This window comes from Dermacentor albipictus, chromosome 6, assembly GCF_038994185.2.
Source record: "Dermacentor albipictus isolate Rhodes 1998 colony chromosome 6, USDA_Dalb.pri_finalv2, whole genome shotgun sequence".
NCBI classification, from domain to species: domain Eukaryota; kingdom Metazoa; phylum Arthropoda; class Arachnida; order Ixodida; family Ixodidae; genus Dermacentor; species Dermacentor albipictus.
In genome coordinates this window covers 98,219,407-98,236,531 of record NC_091826.1, presented here as the reverse complement: position 1 = coordinate 98,236,531, position 17,125 = coordinate 98,219,407, and the positions used below count along the sequence as shown (strand labels likewise).

The 17,125-nt window shown below is 46.5% G+C and overlaps 1 protein-coding gene across 1 annotated transcript in view; it reads left to right on the top strand.

The window, feature by feature from the left end:
- LOC139047078 (calcium-activated chloride channel regulator 1-like) overlaps positions 1-17,125 on the top strand; it is a 189,937-nt gene that overhangs the window by 127,777 nt on the left and 45,035 nt on the right. The window contains exons 10-11 of the mRNA XM_070521028.1: positions 2,579-2,887; positions 4,932-5,150. Of these exons, the coding sequence (XP_070377129.1) occupies positions 2,579-2,887; positions 4,932-5,150 (528 nt within the window). The remainder of the gene's footprint in view (positions 1-2,578; positions 2,888-4,931; positions 5,151-17,125) is intronic.

Here is a 17,125-nt window from a genome sequence, read left to right as displayed (position 1 = left end):
GTCATCATCACCGACGTAGCAATGGCCTTGACAGCGGATCTCACCCAAGCCATTCTGCAATACAGCCGGGCCAGCCGCAGAAGGACAGCTGCCTACCACCCGCATACGAATGGTATTACGAAGCGCCTGTGATAGGACCCTCACCGACATGCTACCAATGTACGTCGATGTCGAGTACAAGACCTGAGATGCGGTCCGACCGTACGTAACGTTCGCTTACAACACAACGGTGCGAGAAACAGAAACAGCGCAGATCTCGCCATTCAAGCTGCTTTACGGAAGGAACCCGACGTCGACTCTCGACACCATGCTGCCGGACGTCGCTGATGTAGAGACGAACCTATCTCCAGCGTGCCGAAGAAGCCCGACAGCTCGCCCGCCTGCGGATCAAGAAGTAGCAGGGGACTGAATGCCGACACTTCATCCTTCAACGACGCTAGGTTATGTACCAACCTTGCGACCGTGTTTGTATTTGGACCCCAATGAACCGAGAAGGGCTTAGCGAGAAGCTTTTATGCGGCTATTTTTGACCCGACAACATCGTCCGACGCATAGGTGCACTCGACTATCACATCGACGCCACTTATGGCCTGAAATAGTCCATGTTGTGGGACTTAAGCCGTTCTCTTAGCGTTAATGAACTCTGGGACTTTGCGGAGCGGAACTCTGGACCTTCTATTTTTGGACTGTTACATTGGTCTTTGTTTCTTTGTTGTTTTCTCACTTTTGTTTAATAAGCGTCCTTTTGTGTTTCACTCCATTATGTTTTTAGGATGGGGATGGTATTTTAAGAGGGGGGGTTTTGACACGCGTACTAGTTTATCTTTATGCAGTGACCATGGTTCACCGCCGCATAGTACAGGACGCGCCTGCATGTATCGGAAGTTTCTCGAGAGTTATTGATGGTTCTATCTGCTCTCTCTTGTCACCGAACCTTGTGTAATCCAATTTCATGGAATGACGCGAATGCTGGAGAAGGTTCTGGAATGCATGCGGAAACCAGCGATTACTCTGAAACCTTCGATTACTGATGTTTAAGTGGATTCCCTTGACCCGCTGGTGAGATTTTCGACGATCGCCGACCATGTCGCCGCGGCGCCGCTCCTTGAGTGTAGCCTGTTTTTGAGGGCACAGGTTCGCCCAATATGAGTGACTTTCAACATTTGCAGTTTTCCTATTGTGTACGTCACTATCACCACCATGTGGCAATATAAGCTGATCCTTCATGCGTGCGCTGACTGTAGCGGCATGGCCACCAGCGGAGATAAGTTTCGCGAGAATATCTACACCTCGAAGGGCAGCATTGGTATGCCTTCGCAAACAAACGCGTCCTGCAATTTGCTTGCGTAATAACACGTCACGATTCTGACGGAATCTTTCTATTGGCGGTGAATGTCTGACAACTAAACACGACTGACTACCAAGAAGATGAGCGAAAAAGCCAAATAAGCACTGTCGCTTGAAAAAAAAATGTTGCTGATAAAGCGAAACCTTGAAAGAAATTGAAAGAAATTGCAAGCTCCTTGGACGGTGTTTCAGCGGTAAGCGCGGTCGACATGCGGGCGCAACGCGTTTTGATACCGGAAGCAGCTTCTCCTTTGCAGCTGGAACATGCATCAGTTTGACATGCGCCCATGTTTGCGCCATGTGTCGGCCGTTCAGTAGGAAGGCTAAAGACCAACTGCCTGACGAAGTCCGTACACCCATTGACGCACATTGCACGAGATACATCGCCATGAATGCGTTGATACCTTGTAACACAGGAATGATTGCTATTTATTATCCTCGTTTCTATAGACTTGGCGATTCGCAGCGCTCTTGTAATGAGGAACGGCGACAACCGCTTTCGGGCGTCACACCTTGAAGCTGCAAGTGTTGAGACCGTGTCGTGTCAACGTTACGCGCACGAACGCTTGCGCGCACAATGCTCCCATCGCTCACGATGCGCACAAACACAGGAAGGATTAGCCCTACGCTCACTTCGCTCCTTTGCCCAGTGACTGCAGTGGGATGGCGTGTGCCCTTCGGCTTTGTCGTTTTCGTAGGCAAGCGCACGGCACTCTTCTCCCAACCTCCTCACCAGCCACACGTGAAGGACACATGCGCCGCCATCGATACCGCGACAGCAGGACAGCGACGTAACAGCGCCAACTGCGGGGACACAGTTCATGTGTTCGCATATATTCGGTCGAAAATAGGAATTGCAACTGAGAAGTGATTAATATTCATGTACGTCTTTCATTTTGTGCGTGGAAGTTCGTAATCGTTTTCAGGAGAGTATAGACAGGGAATACGGGTTTGGGACATTACAAAGAAGCAGTTGAGGTTAAGAACACTTGCGAGGTTAGTAAAAAATATATGTTCGAGTAATTTTCAGCTGCTGGTTAAAGGAACAGAAGGGTATTTCGGAGGTCAATGTTTCTTCCCAATATTACTGCATAATTTCTCATTTGATATGCAAACATAAGTGCGGACGTGTCCGTTGACTGGATTCGCCACCAACGTCCACTCACGTAATATGCAGCAAAGGTAAGAGCTCAGTAATCAAGATCCTTCCGGTGGTACCTATCGCTTTCAGGGGCTCATCACAACCAGTGAAACTGCAAATGTTAACGCCAATGAACCAATGGTTCAACGCCAGGTTACCACGAGGGCCGTTCATCATGAATTCACTCTGCAAGTAGCACCATTTAAAGCAGATGCGGAACTGTCTCATCGTAAGGCGACAAACGAGCTCACAACCCTGGCTGAATCTACAGGATTGATCATCTCCCAGTCTGCTGACGGCGAGTGCTTTCCAAACGACGGATACAATCCCCAACTCGACATTGACATGGCCTTTGCAGATCCGTTCAACCTGGGCAAGAAATACCTCGAGCCTATACCTGTAAGCATGGATTTTGAAGCGCTCATAGAAGAATATTTATACAGGCAGTTCAACTTTAAGCACCCATTTAAAATCCTGCTATTTTTCGCCACCAGAAAGTGCGTTGTCGCTGTTTGAAGAATGAACAGAAAGATATGGCTCCGGACGACCTTCTATTCACCACTTCAAATGCACGAAAAATGCACTTTTGAAACACTTATTCGACCAATTTTACCGATATTCATTGCACTGAGGAGAGGAAGCGAAATTCTAGTCATTCTACAAAAACTGATGTCTGGCTTCACATGTTTTCAGTGCGGCCAATAATTGGCGTCTTTCAAAGCATTCGAATAGTGTTAAACATTCAAATTATTTACCTGGACCGAAAACACACATCGCGTTTGGTAAACAGCGCCGGTTAATCTCATGCGAAAATATTTCACAGTACTTTACTATTTACATGAAACAGTAACTATGATCGCGAACGTTTTCCGATAGTCCTGCTCGCAAATTAGCGGTGTAATACAAATCGGTGAGCAAGACATTATATTGGTATACTTTTGATTATCCGCATTGTCGAATAGGAACGTGCAAATTTTTCGTATTTCATGTGCTTTATTTCGGGATTGGCAAAAAACTTTTATGCAGCACGTATAGAGGATTGGAACGCTGGATCGGGTGTTCTTTACTATCGCCGACTGCTCTCTCAGTAATACTTTTGCTCTGAATATAATATGGAACGAGGTGATTAATAAGAAATAATGATTTATGCGTAATAGAATAGCATGACTTGCTGCTAGCCACAGCAAACACAGTCACTTTGGTTATGTCCTTCTACGTGGCATTTGGGCATTTGCATATTTTTAAAATGTGGCGCTAATGAGGAGAAATTCATGGTATTTTTCATGGTTTTTTGTTTATTGTTCATAAACACTGCCATCTGTAACGCGTTTGGTCCTGAAAGCATAATAAATAAACATAAATGAATACATAGGTTATGCCCATGAATCCCTAGATCATAAATATAAGACTGACACTTCGCACACTCGATAGGTGCAGGAACGCCTTGCGTTCGGTGTAGAACGCATGGAAACGCCTGCACGGAACGTTGCAGAGTGTAATTTTTATTTCTTTTAAGCATACTGCAGCCCCGTAGGAACTGTTGCCGGAGTGGGTACGTACAAAGGACAAAATGAGAGTAATATATAAATATATAAACAGAGAAAACCTATCAAAACTATACATGTTCAGAAAAATAAATCGTGTAAACATGAGCTTTCTGTCGCTAAACGTAGACACACTGCTATCGAGAGGCACACATCGAGTAACGCCGCCTAAAAGCCTTCGAGTTCAATCGTCCGAAGAAGGAAGCTGAAGATGAAGGTGTTGTTGTTTGCAGTATCAGTATAATGGAAAATGTATGGTTAATTAGAGTTCACAATTCTTTAATAAACGTTGACAAGCTGTTCGCAAGGCGACAGAAATAATTGAAGATACATTGTAATGTTTCTAAAGACTGGGTACCCAATGTTGTCCTCTGCGTTACACCGTGTCAATGGCAGTATTCATGAGCCGTCGCGAGAACATCTGAACATTTTAACATGTACATCTCCCGGAATGCCTTGTTCTCGTCACCCGCAAGAAAAAAATTATTGGGTAGTTCACTATTCCCTGAAGAAACTACTTAGCAGAAAAAAATATCAGCTACAGTACACACCTTTAGGGGAACGCAGAAGATTATTGTGTAACTACCGAAATAAGCCATAGAAATTCATTTCTTTCCGAACGAATAATTGTTTTTTTTTTCATTATGAACCCTTACATCCTCTCGTACACGTACACTTGTATTCTAGAAAGTTTTTACCTCACGTATTTGTCCTTTTTTATTATTGTTGCTCGCTTGCTGGCATCACCGATCACTTTGTACAGAGGTGGCTGTAGCAAGTGCTACTGTCCACCGCTCCGTTGTACCGCTTTAAGCCACCAAGTCTTCCATCTATTTGACAAATATGTCTGTTTGCATCACATTGTACAGTAAGTAAACTAGCATTTATTCGTTTCGCAGATTATGTACAAAACGAAGGGCTTCACCGGAACTGTCCAAGAAACATTTATTCTTGATGAAGGCCTGGGAAACAACACCATCGTTTCCATCATCCGTGAATCCGCTGGAAGTTACTCCCTCATTGCCTGGCTTGTGGACCCCATAGGAAAGAGGTGTCACAACTGTGAGGAAGTTGAAAGCGACGGCAAAAAATCACTGACCATACCAAGCCCGGCAATGGTACGGCTTTACCGTAGAAACCAGTATTGATAGAATATGCGGATTACTTTTCTTCGGATATATTTTTTTTACAAGTCATCGCTCATCACTTGCCAATCGTGGTAATACTGTAGGCACAGTGCCCTTTGGAAAGTGAATAAGTGTTGTACAGTTACTCGAAGAAGACCGATAGAAATTTTAATGTCCCATTCGAAGTTCGAGTACCATTTCAGTTCAGACATGTCTATTTGAATTTCTTACCTAAACTAAGCTCCCAGTTTGTTTAGCGTCTCTCACACTGTTGAGAGTGTAAATATGAATGAAGAACTTATGTTATACTCCACAACCCGGAAAGCTTGATATAGCTCAAGGAAGCCTAGATTTCGCTCTCGCACATGCTAACGGGATGTTCACAGCAACACAGATTGTCAGAGTCTATCAGGTTTGAAAACGTTAGCTGTAGTGAAGAAGGGGTACGCCATAGTAGGCAACGCTGCCTGTGCTGAGAGTCCGTGTCCTGCTCCGACGGTCGGCCCAACCACCAGTGGCTAATAAACACCTTTAGAAATGATGGAGTTCGTTTCGGCCTACAGCGCCAATCCTGGAACTTCGGTCCTGTGCCCTACGCTCAATCATGCCTGAAGACACATCGCAGCAAACGCCCACTCCTCAATCCCAGTCAGGGCCTCCTCAGTCGGTCATGTGCTGCGATGTACCTCGCCACAGGGACCTTGCATTTTCAGCGGCGCGGACGAAACCGAGGCCGACAACTGGCTCACGACATATGATAGGTTAGGAGCCAACATCAAATGTGACGAGCCCGTCAAGCTGTGCTACGTGCCCTTCTCTCTCGCGGGTGCATCTGGCAACAACCCCGAGGCTGATCTTGCTATGCGTACTTATTCAAGACCTATTTAGTGGCTGTGTTTGGTCGCCCTGCTGTGCGTAAACTGCGAGCAGAATCGCGTTAGCAAGAGCATGAACCGCAGCCGGGTGAATCATTTACCGGCTACATTGAAGATGTACCGGAGTTAGCAAAGTCAATGCGACGATGTCGTAGTTCGTCTAAATCAAGAATGCCGTGTAGGGGATGGCGGACAATGCATAGAACATATTACTTGCCAAGAATCTTCAGTCTGTGACAGACATCGTCACTATATGCCAATGCTTCGAGGAGCTACGCAGGCAGCGCTCGTTGCCACGTTGCCCGTCTTCGCTCGACGACCTCGTTGCTGGTTTGGATACCATCTCCCACCAGTCAGCGTTGTTTGTTGAAATAAACGCGTGCGTTCGGGCGGAAGTTGCACGCCAGCTCTCCTTGATGTCCTTGGCTTAGCGGCCGCGTCTACAATAGCCTGCATCGCATTTTATGTATCCGCTCCATCGCACGATTGAGCAGGAAGTCGCCGACATCTCGGCAGACCATCGCCAGCATCTTGTTCCGGCTGTTCCACTAGGGTACGCGGACATCGTTTTGCCGCCACAACAGGTCCCTGCGGCTGCACCACTCAGCTACGCTGATGTTGTCGCGAGCACCCAACTATTCCCTCCAAGTATGCTCCTCTGTTATGCCGAGTTCGTGCCTAGGACTGGTCTGCAGTCCCGCATGCAGTCTTGTCAGCAGCTGCCCCGCACAATGCGTTCTGTGACATGGATGGGACCTGCCCCGGTAGCGTCCTTAGAATTGCTAGTACGCACAGCGGGGTGTGCCACTTGCGGTGACGACGGACCTTTGCGCGCATGCACGACTATGAACCAGTGCGGAAAAGGAAATGTGAGGATTTTACGTCATTGGAGGAGTTTCTTAGAGCACCTTATATGCGTTTGTCCTTAGGCGTGCCGGCAGAAGTCGCGGTGCGTGGCAGTGCTCAACTTAGCGTAACAAGTTGGTGGCTGGGCGTAATTATATTTATTCAATCCTCTCTTTCATTAATTGTAACAACGTGTCATTATTTCGCATTATTGGTAGCGCTTCCAGGACATGAACGCGGCAACGGGGACACCAAAGCTATAACCAGCACTACTCCGTGAGTTGGGACTCGCCCAGTCCTCCGCGTTCTAGGGGTGTATAAGATCGGATGTCGGTTATCGCGGACAGCCAATTTTTTATGCGAACACATCCTGGCACGCTTGGGTCTCCGCGGCATTCACCCACGGACCTCACTGCTTCCACCTTTGATACCCCAGCTAGCCCATGGGTGCCCTGGAGATCCTGCACCGCCTACTTTATTTTAACTTCAGGTACTCTCCTTAGGTCTCCATTTGCTAGGTGCAGTGCTTCTAAAGAATCCAATCTATTGTCGCGACGAAAAAAACGGAGCCGCTACTTATACAACACCAGTAAAATCTTGCCCCTTCAGACACAGCGATCATCAAGTGGGGCGTCCGAGCCCACTGCCTCACCGCACCGGCCCCCAGCGGTAGAGCCTAAACAAAGTGGACCACACTCCGCAATGCCGGCATGTCTAGGGGACAAACGACTACAACATGCGCTAAGAAAACACCTCCATAGCGCCTAGGCAGACTCATATATTCAAGGAGCAAACGCTCCCAGATATCTCTCTCGCGCCCACTCTTACTCGCGCCTGCGCACAAACGGCTGGCGATCCCTCAAATGAACGTCTCCGCCGAGTGCTGCGCCCTCCGACATTGCATCTGAGATTCAAGTTTGTATATGCTGCGACGCGGGGCTTCCGCCACAGTGAACGCGATGCAGCAGTGGGCACTGACACCCATTTGGTGATAGAAGCACGCATCACTTGAAATGTGGTACATCCGAGGCACGTGAAAAAACTTGAAACGCTTCAAGAAACGGTTGTGCAACGTTAGGTAAGGATTGCGTGCCGGCCTTTGACAGCACCACGTCTCGCTGCCCAAAGCTGTGTCGCTCCATTTTCAACTACGCTCAAGAAGGATTCATGCAGAACGTGGACACGCGCCATATCCAAAAGGAAGAAAACGGTGGCCCCATTTGATCAAGGAGCCACGAAGTAGCCGATTCCTTAGAGCGAGCTTCTTTAAAAGGTCCGGTGATGTGTGTGCTGCCGGCAACAGCCCACATCACTGCACCCAAATATAGACAGTTTTCTTTGACCTAAGACAAAAAAGGGTTATGATTCGCGAAATCTACAGGTTTCACTTATCTAAATTATTCTTAGAACCGACAATGCTATCCTAACCAGCAATTCTATGTATCATTTACAAATCTACCGTAGCCGTATTGCAACACATGCAGATATGTGGTCTGGCGGTACCCCTTTTATGCTACATCTGCAATGCATCTGAATCCATCGATCATGTTTATTATCACGTTGGCAATTATTTGCTCATCGAAAACGATGTCTAGAAATTCCGCTTTGAAATCTTAAGACTGCCTTTAGGCACTAATGTTATTCTCTCCCTTGGAGCAATGGTATTAGTATACAGCCACCGGAAAATTTGCCTAGGCATATTTCAATTTTTGTGTGACGCAAGAAGACTGGCATATTATTTGTTAGTCTCCATATTTGATTTATTTCTTCTTCATATTAGAAAATTCTAAAAGTAAAAACACATTCACAGGTAAAATATTATTATTCAAAACCTAACTTGTTCATTTTTATGTATATCCATTACTTTATGTGTTTCAGTATTAAGTTCTTGTTACTTTTCCTGTCAAGGCAAGGCAGACTTTCATATTGTCACGCGGTAGTGACGGTAAAGAGAGAACACAGTAGCAGTACTGTGAAAGACAAAGCTAGCTTTTATTGGGCGAACTTGTGCCCACAAAACAGGCTACACTTAAAGCACAATGATAGCGGCGAACACAGTCGGCGATCGTCGAAAATCTGATCAGCGGGTCAAGCGCGTCGGCTTTTATAGATCAGTCGTCGAATGTTCCAGATTAACTGATGGGACCCGCCTGTCTTCCACAAAGTTCTACACCATTCGTGTCACGCGATGAAATCTGATAACACAAGGTTCGGCGACAACAGACACGCGGATAGAAGCGTCGATAACTTTCCAGAAACGTCGGATACATGCAGGCGCGTCCCTCGCTGTGCGATTACAGTTCTTAAGCGGCGAAACGTGGTTCCCGATAAAGATAAGTACACGTGTCATTACCCCCCTCTTATAACAAGCATCGACCCGATGCTGCAAACAAACGAAAGTAACAAACAAAAGCACTCGTAGCAAAGAAAACAACTAAGGAAGTTCATCAGCGTCCGTAAAATGGTTTAAGGCGCACCACGTGGACCACTTAAGATCGTGCGCGGCGCCGCTGTGAGTGAGAAATGCCGTCTGGCACGACCTCATAGTCCAGAGCGCCAATACGTCGGATGACCTTGTAGGGTCCGAAATAGCGTCGGAGTAGTTTCTCACTGAGTCCTCGTCGGCGTATCGGTGTCCAAACCCAAACACGGTCGCCGGGCTGGTACTCAACAAAGCGTCGTCGGAGGTTGTAGTGTCGGCTGTCGGTCCTCTGTTGGTTCTTGATCCGTAGGCGGGCGAGCTGTCGGGCTTCTTCGGCGCGCTGGAGATAGCTAGCGACGTCAACATTCTCTTCGTCAGTGACGTGGGGCAGCATGGCGTCGAGCGTCGTCGTCGGGTTCCTGCCGTAAACCAGCTTAAACGGCGTGATCTGTGTTGTTTCTTGCACCGCCGTGTTGTAAGCGAATGTTACGTACGGCAGGACGGCATCCCACGTCTTGTGCTCGACGTCGACGTACATCGCTAGCATGTCGGCGAGGGTCTTATTCAGCCGCTCCGTAAGACCATTCGTCTGCGGGTGGTAGGCCGTGGTCCTCCTAGGCCTTGTCTGACTGTATTTCAGAATGGCTTGGGTGAGCTCCGCTGTAAAGGCCGTTCCTCTGTCGGTGATGAGGACTTCTGGGGCGCCATGTCGAAGCAGGATGTTTTCGACAAAGAATTTCGCCACTTCGGCTGCGCTACCTTTCGGCAGTGCTTTAGTTTCAGCGAAGCGGGTAAGGTAGTCTGTCGCCACGACGATCCACTTATTTCCGGTTGTTGACGTCGGAAAGGGTCCCAGCAAGTCCATCCCGATCTGCTGGAATGGTCGGCAAGGAGGCTCGATTGGCTGTAGTAATCCGGCTGGCCTTGTCGGCGGTGTCTTGCGTCGCTGACAGTCTCGGCATGTTCTGACATAACGGGCGACGTCGGCGGTCAGGCGCGGCCAATAATACTTTTCTTGTATCCTCGATAGTGTCCGGGAAAAACCGAGGTGTCCAGCGGTCGGATCGTCATGTAGGGCGTGCAATACTTCTGGACGGAGTCCTGACGGGATAACAAGAAGGTAGTTTGCGCGGACTGGTGAAAAGTTCTTCTTCACGAGTAGATTGTTTTGAAGCGTGAAGGAAGATAATCCGCGCCTAAATGCCCTGGGGACAATGTCGGTGTGCCCTTCCAAATATTCCACCAGGCCTTTTAGCTCCGGGTCTGCCCGTTGCTGTTCAGCGAAGTCTTCCGCGCTTATCATGCCAAGGAAGGCGTCGTCATCTTCGTCATCTTGCGGCGGCGGGTCAATGGGGGCGCGTGATAGACAATCGGCATCGGAGTGTTTTCGTCCGGACTTGTAGGTTACAGTGATGTCGTATTCTTGTAGTCTGAGGCTCCACCGCGCCAGTCGTCCTGAAGGATCCTTTATACTCGCTAGCCAACACAACGCGTGATGGTCACTGACGACTTTGAATGGCCTGCCATAAAGATAAGGGCGAAATTTAGCTGTAGCCCAAACGATGGCGAGGCATTCCTTTTCGGTCGTAGAATAGTTGCTTTCCGCTTTTGACAGCGACCGGCTAGCGTAAGAGATCACCTCTTCGACTCCGTTTTTCCTTTGGACTAGAACGGCACCGAGGCCTAGACTACTGGCGTAAGTATGGATTTCTGTATCGGCGTACTCGTCGAAGTGCGCAAGTACCGGCGGCGACTGCATGCGTCGTTTGAGTTCTTCAAATGCGTCGGCCTGCGGCGTTTCCCACTTGAACTCAACATCACATTTAGTTAGACGTGTCAACGGCTCGGCGATGCGTGAAAAGTCCTTGACAAAGCGCCTGTAGTAGGCACACATGCCAAGGAATCTACGCACTGCCTTCTTGTCGGCGGGCTGCGGGAACTTTGCGATGGCAGCTGTTTTCTGGGGGTCGGGGCGTACTCCGGATTTACTGATGACGTGGCCTAGCAACAGAAGCTCGTCGTAAGCGAAGCGGCATTTTTCTGCCTTCTACCCCGCACCTCCACCAGATGTCACGCGGTAGTGACGGTAAAGAGAGAACACAGTAGCAGTACTGTGAAAGACAAAGCTACCTTTTATTGGGCGAACTTGTGCCCACAAAACAGGCTACACTTAAAGCACAACGATAGCGGCGAACACAGTCGGCGATCGTCGAAAATCTGATCAGCGGGTCAAGCGCGTCGGCTTTTATAGATCAGTCGTCGAATGTTCCAGATTAACTGATGGGACCCGCCTGTCTTCCACAAAGTTCTACACCATTCGTGTCACGCGATGAAATCTGATAACACAAGGTTCGGCGACAACAGACACGCGGATAGACGCGTCGATAACTTTCCAGAAACGTCGGATACATGCAGGCGCGTCCCTCGCTGTGCGATTACAGTTCTTAAGCGGCGAAACGTGGTTCCCGATAAAGATAAGTACACGTGTCAATATTCAACACTACATTATCGCATTCATTATTAGTTAATTTCCCATTTTACCTGACATGGTTGCTCAGTGGTCATGATGTTAGGCAGCTGATCACGAGGTCACGGGATCGAATGCCGGCCACAGCGGCCGCATTTTGATGCAGGCGAAAACACTTGTGCACTTCGATTTAGGTGCAGGTTAAATAACACCAGGTGGTCGAAGTTTCCGGAGTCCTCCAATACGGCTCGCCTAATAATCAGAGAGGGGTTTTGGCGCGTAGGATACAATCATTATTTTTTTTCATTTTAGATAATTCATTTATTTTCATCGTTTGCGTTAGGTATTTATTAACGAATTTATTTTATTTTTCATTCATTTTACTACCGGATTCGTCGCCTATCCCCCGTAAGAGGTTTGTGCCATTAAATGCAGCTTCATCACCGGCATCATCCCCATGTGTTCAGGCCACAGCAATAAGAACGACATGGCAAGTTTTTGTGGCACTTTAAAGTGCACATTTCCGAGAACGCTAGTACGATCAGGTAAGACTTAGCGTCGCATACGTTATGCGGAGCGCGCACTCATCCAAAATATTTCGACCGCCCGTGGAGTGACTAAGTGCATGCCACGCAGAATGAGAAGCGCGCATATATTTGCACAAGTGCGTGCATAAGCCTTCAAAGCATGCTTCAAAGCATAAGCCCTTCCCCGCTGCCACGCGCCAGGCTTAGCTCTGACGCCCGATTTTTCGTGGCACAAGATTTTCTTATACCCGCTAGGCGTGAAGGAAAAGCGCGTGGCCAAAACATAATCGTCTCGTCTCTTATTGGAATAAAGTGCAGAGCAAGCATGGAACTTTACTAAAACACCGAGTTTGTTACCATCTTTCAGTTACGAAAAGAAACTTACCAGTTCTGATGGCTTCAGCGCATAGCTTTACTGCAATGCAGCGAAGCATTCAATGTAATGCAGTGATGCAAGTGAGAATTTACGCGCCTACGCAGTGTAAGAGACGCGTTATTATAAAAACTGTAAACTTCCCTTGGCCACGCTTCTAGCCTTTATTATCCCAGGTGCTCGTCTGATGCTTCCAAGCTGAATCGCAAAGTGAGTCGCAGTGAAGGAAGGAGAGAATTTGCGCGCGTACTAAGTGTATGCAACATCTTATAAAAACAGGAAACGCCACTTGGCCACGGTTGTAGTCTATATTATTATCTCAGATGCGCACCTTAGGCCTCCGTCTTCCTATACAATTCCTCTACAATTTCAGCGCAATAGCTAGAGGTATAGGGGAGAAGATTCTTAAAGCACATTCACCATCTTGAAATGCCCGAAAGCCCTCCCTTTCGCCTAAGAAAAACAAGAACAATACCTACCGCATCACAAATGACGCAAACTTTCGTCTATAAAATGTAAGCGGAAACAAAAGCTTACATTCAGAAATCATCCCTCATCTTGTGTATATACGAACATGTCTAGGTTTTTTTTTTGGCATTGTTTAGATACATTTTTTTGAAACCAATGCTTATTCGAACCAGGCATATAATCTGAAAAAAGTGCAGTAGATTCTGTAATGCTTTTGGTTGCGAGCTCAAGCAGAAACACTTGAACGACATCTGGTACGCTAACGAAAGACCTCAGAGAAACCACCTGACAAAACAAAGCAAGTGGGGAGGTTATCCGCTTGATGACCGTTTAATGGTTCTGCACTTGCTATTATAACTTGGAGATCATTCAACTAGCCTAGGAGAAACAGTGTGCTGACTGGGAAGCACTTTTTAATTAGCTCTTAATTCTCGAGACATGCTTAAATAATCTTGAGTTCATTATTTGTGCGTGCAGTAGTGGGGTAATTGCAAATGCTTTTATCGAAACCTGTAACGTTGCAGAGCGTCGTCCTCACGAGCAACAGTAGACTTGCACGTTGTTATTTTGCCATCAAGCCTGTTTGATGATTTACAGCATAAAAGGACGTATACAGAGACATACAAGAAGAAACGCATTTCATGATGGTGAATGTGCTTCAGAAAACTTCTCCACAAATACTCATGTGCACAGCGCTGAAATTGTATACCAAGCGAAAAGAAAAATAGCGGCAGTCTGAGGCCTCAAGTGGGCCTCTGAGATAATAATAGACTACAGCCATGCCCAGTGGGGTTCCCAGTTTTTATAACAAATTCTCCCTTTGCTTCACTGCACCACACCCTAGCTTCAGCGTGGGGGCCTCAAGTGAGCACCTCCGATAACAATAAAGGCTAGAAACGTGACCGAGTGAGGTTTAACGTTATTATAATAACACGTTGCTAACACTGCGTATGCGCGCAAATTCTCACTATTTTCGCTGCAATACACTGAATGCTTTGCCGCATTATACTGTTCCTGTGTGATGAAGCCATTAGAAGTTACCATTTTCTTTTAACTTTTCCTAAGAATCGAAGCAAGCTCGGTGTTTTATTAGTTTCCAGCTTGGTCTACGTTTCATTCCAATAAGAGACGAGACCATTACGTTTTGGCCGCGCGCTTTTCCTTCACGCATAGCGTGTATAAGAAAATCATATGCCACGAAGAATCAGGGGTCAGAGTTAAGCCCCGCGCGCGGCAGCTGGAAAGTGCTTATAGTTTAAAGCATTCATTAAGGGCTGATGGACGCACATTTGCAAATATATGCGCGCTTCTCATTCCGCGTGGCATGCATTTAGTCACACTGGGTGGCGTCGAAATATTTTGGACAAGTGCGTGATCCGCCTAACGTTGCGGCATTAAGTATTATCTGATCGTACTACTGTTCTCGGAACAATGCACTCTGGACTGCAAAACGCCAGACCGGCTTGTTTCTTGCTTTGTACGTTGCGCTTTACCAGTTCTAGAACCAAAACTTACCGTGTCGTCCTTACTGCTGTGGCCTCAGCACATGGCTGCACGATCATGCCGCCGGCGTCTTCTTCCTTGTCGATATGGCGCGTGTCCAAGTTCCGCAAGAATGCGTTTTCAGCGTCGTTGTAAAAGGAGCGACGTGGATTTCGGCAGCGAAGCGTGGTGTTGTCAAAGGCTCACAGGCCTGCATATGTTGTCGCCTCCCTGACAGTGCTGCTCACTTTACTCTCAAGCGTAACGCTATCCTGATGCACTTAGTGACTAAGTACTCGAATGCATGTATCTTGTTCTTCGGTGTTTTCAACTATGCAAAATTTGACTGGTTTCCTGTGCAACTACGTTCAAACCGAGCGGGTGATAAGGATTTTCTTGACGTTTGCTTTAACTTTAACTTAATGCAATTAGTAACTAAACCAACATGCGTAAGATAAGCTAATGAGAACATTTTAGATCTTATACTAACCAGTCATCCCGAAGATCTGTCAACCATTAACTACCTCCACGAAATCAGTGATCATAAAGTAATCCCTGCCACCTACACTTAATACCCAGCTTACGCCGTTCTTACGAAAGGATCATCCGCCGCTATGACAAAGGCAATTAGGCTGCAATAAGTCAAGAAGTACACAACTTTTATGAAATATTTGAATCAAGTTTGCATTCGCGCTTTGTGGAAAACAACTGGTCTCTCTTCAGAGTAAACTTAACGCCCTAGCAGAGACGTACGTTGCAACTATAACCGTTCGCACTTACCGACATCAGCCATGGTTTAACAAAGCGCTTAAAACTTTCGGAAACACAAAGAAACGTCTTTTTCGGTTTAAAAGAATGAAATCAAACCCCGATGTCTGGGAAAGATACTACGAATTTGGACGTGTCTACCTGGACACTATCCACAGACATGAACACTCGTTTTATGATACCGACTTTCACCACATGATAACTGATAAGCCGAAAAACTTTTGGCCCATCATTAATCCCCACATACCCAGTACCATCAGCATCCCAAACCCAATGGGTGATCCTTTATCAAACGCTGACTGCGCTAACGTTTGTAACAGAACTTTTTCTTCAGTTTTCACCATGTAATCCAATACGCGCATTCAATGCATTTCTGCTCCTCCCATGTTGTAACTTTGTCTGGCCCAGACAAAGTTACTTCAAAACTCCTAAAAACACTAAGATCATTTCTGTTTCATTTTTAACCTTGCTGTTTTCCCAGTCATTACCAACAGGTCCCCTACCCAGCGAATTGAAAATGGGCAAGGTTGTTCCGGTGTACAAATCAGGTAATAGGAACTCGCCTCTAAACTACTGCCTGATTTCCATAACAAGCCTCCCTTGCAAAATAATGGAACATGTCATTTTATCAGAATTAATGTACTTTATTAACTCAAACAATTTTTTTCTTTCATAACAGCACGGTTTGCGCAAGACATTTTTTGTGAAACCCAGTTGGCCGTCTTTCTTCATGATGTGCATTCAAACCTCGATACTAATACACGGACCGACGCAATTGTCCCCAATTTCGCAAAAACCTTTGTCAAAGTAGCTCATCAACGCCTGCTTCTAAGACTTTCACAGCTGAATATCCACCCTAACATAATAAGATAGATAAAAGGATTTGCTACTAATCGCTGTCAGTTTGCGCCAATAAATAATAGTACTTCTAACCCGCTTCCTGTAACATCAGGCGTTCAACAGGGCTCTGTGGTAGGGCCCCTCCTGTTGCGCATATATGTTAATGATCTACCGCCTAATGTCTCAAGTCACATCCGCGTATTTTCTGATGATTGTGTACCATAACTAACATCACCGCACCATAACTAACATCAGTGACCAAGTATTGCTTCAGAACGACCTGAACAATATTCAAAATTGGTGTGATGACTGGCTAATGCTACTAAGTCCTTCTAACTGCAAAGCAATGTCAGTAACCCACCGTAGAAATCCCCTCGTATTCTCTAATGTAATAGAAAAAAACCGTATTGAACAAGGTAAATCTTTCCAATACTTAGGAATTCCTCTTTCTCACGACCTTGACAGGTGTTCACATGTGAATAACGGTATAACATTTGCTAACAGAAAGCTCGGTTTTTTTTAACACTACTCACAAAAAGCCCCTCCCCACGTAAAACCATTAGCATATAAATCGTTCATCAGACGTAAACTTGAATACACTTCTGACATCTAGTGCTCGTGTGAAATTTATTAACGCCCTTGAAGCCGTACAGAATCGCGCAGCTTGGTTCATTCACGCAGCATACTTTTGCATCAGCGCATCATCCTTAAAAGCAGATTCCTGTTTACCAACTCTTTCATATCACTGAGCACGTGCTGGTGGTCGAGTTGGTTATGCATCATTACAAAAGAAGGCACCAAACAAAACAACAGACGAAGAAAAGAGACACAAGACGTACGCGCACTAATGACTGAGTGTTTGATTTTTTGACAAAGGAATATATAGCTGCTGTCAAGG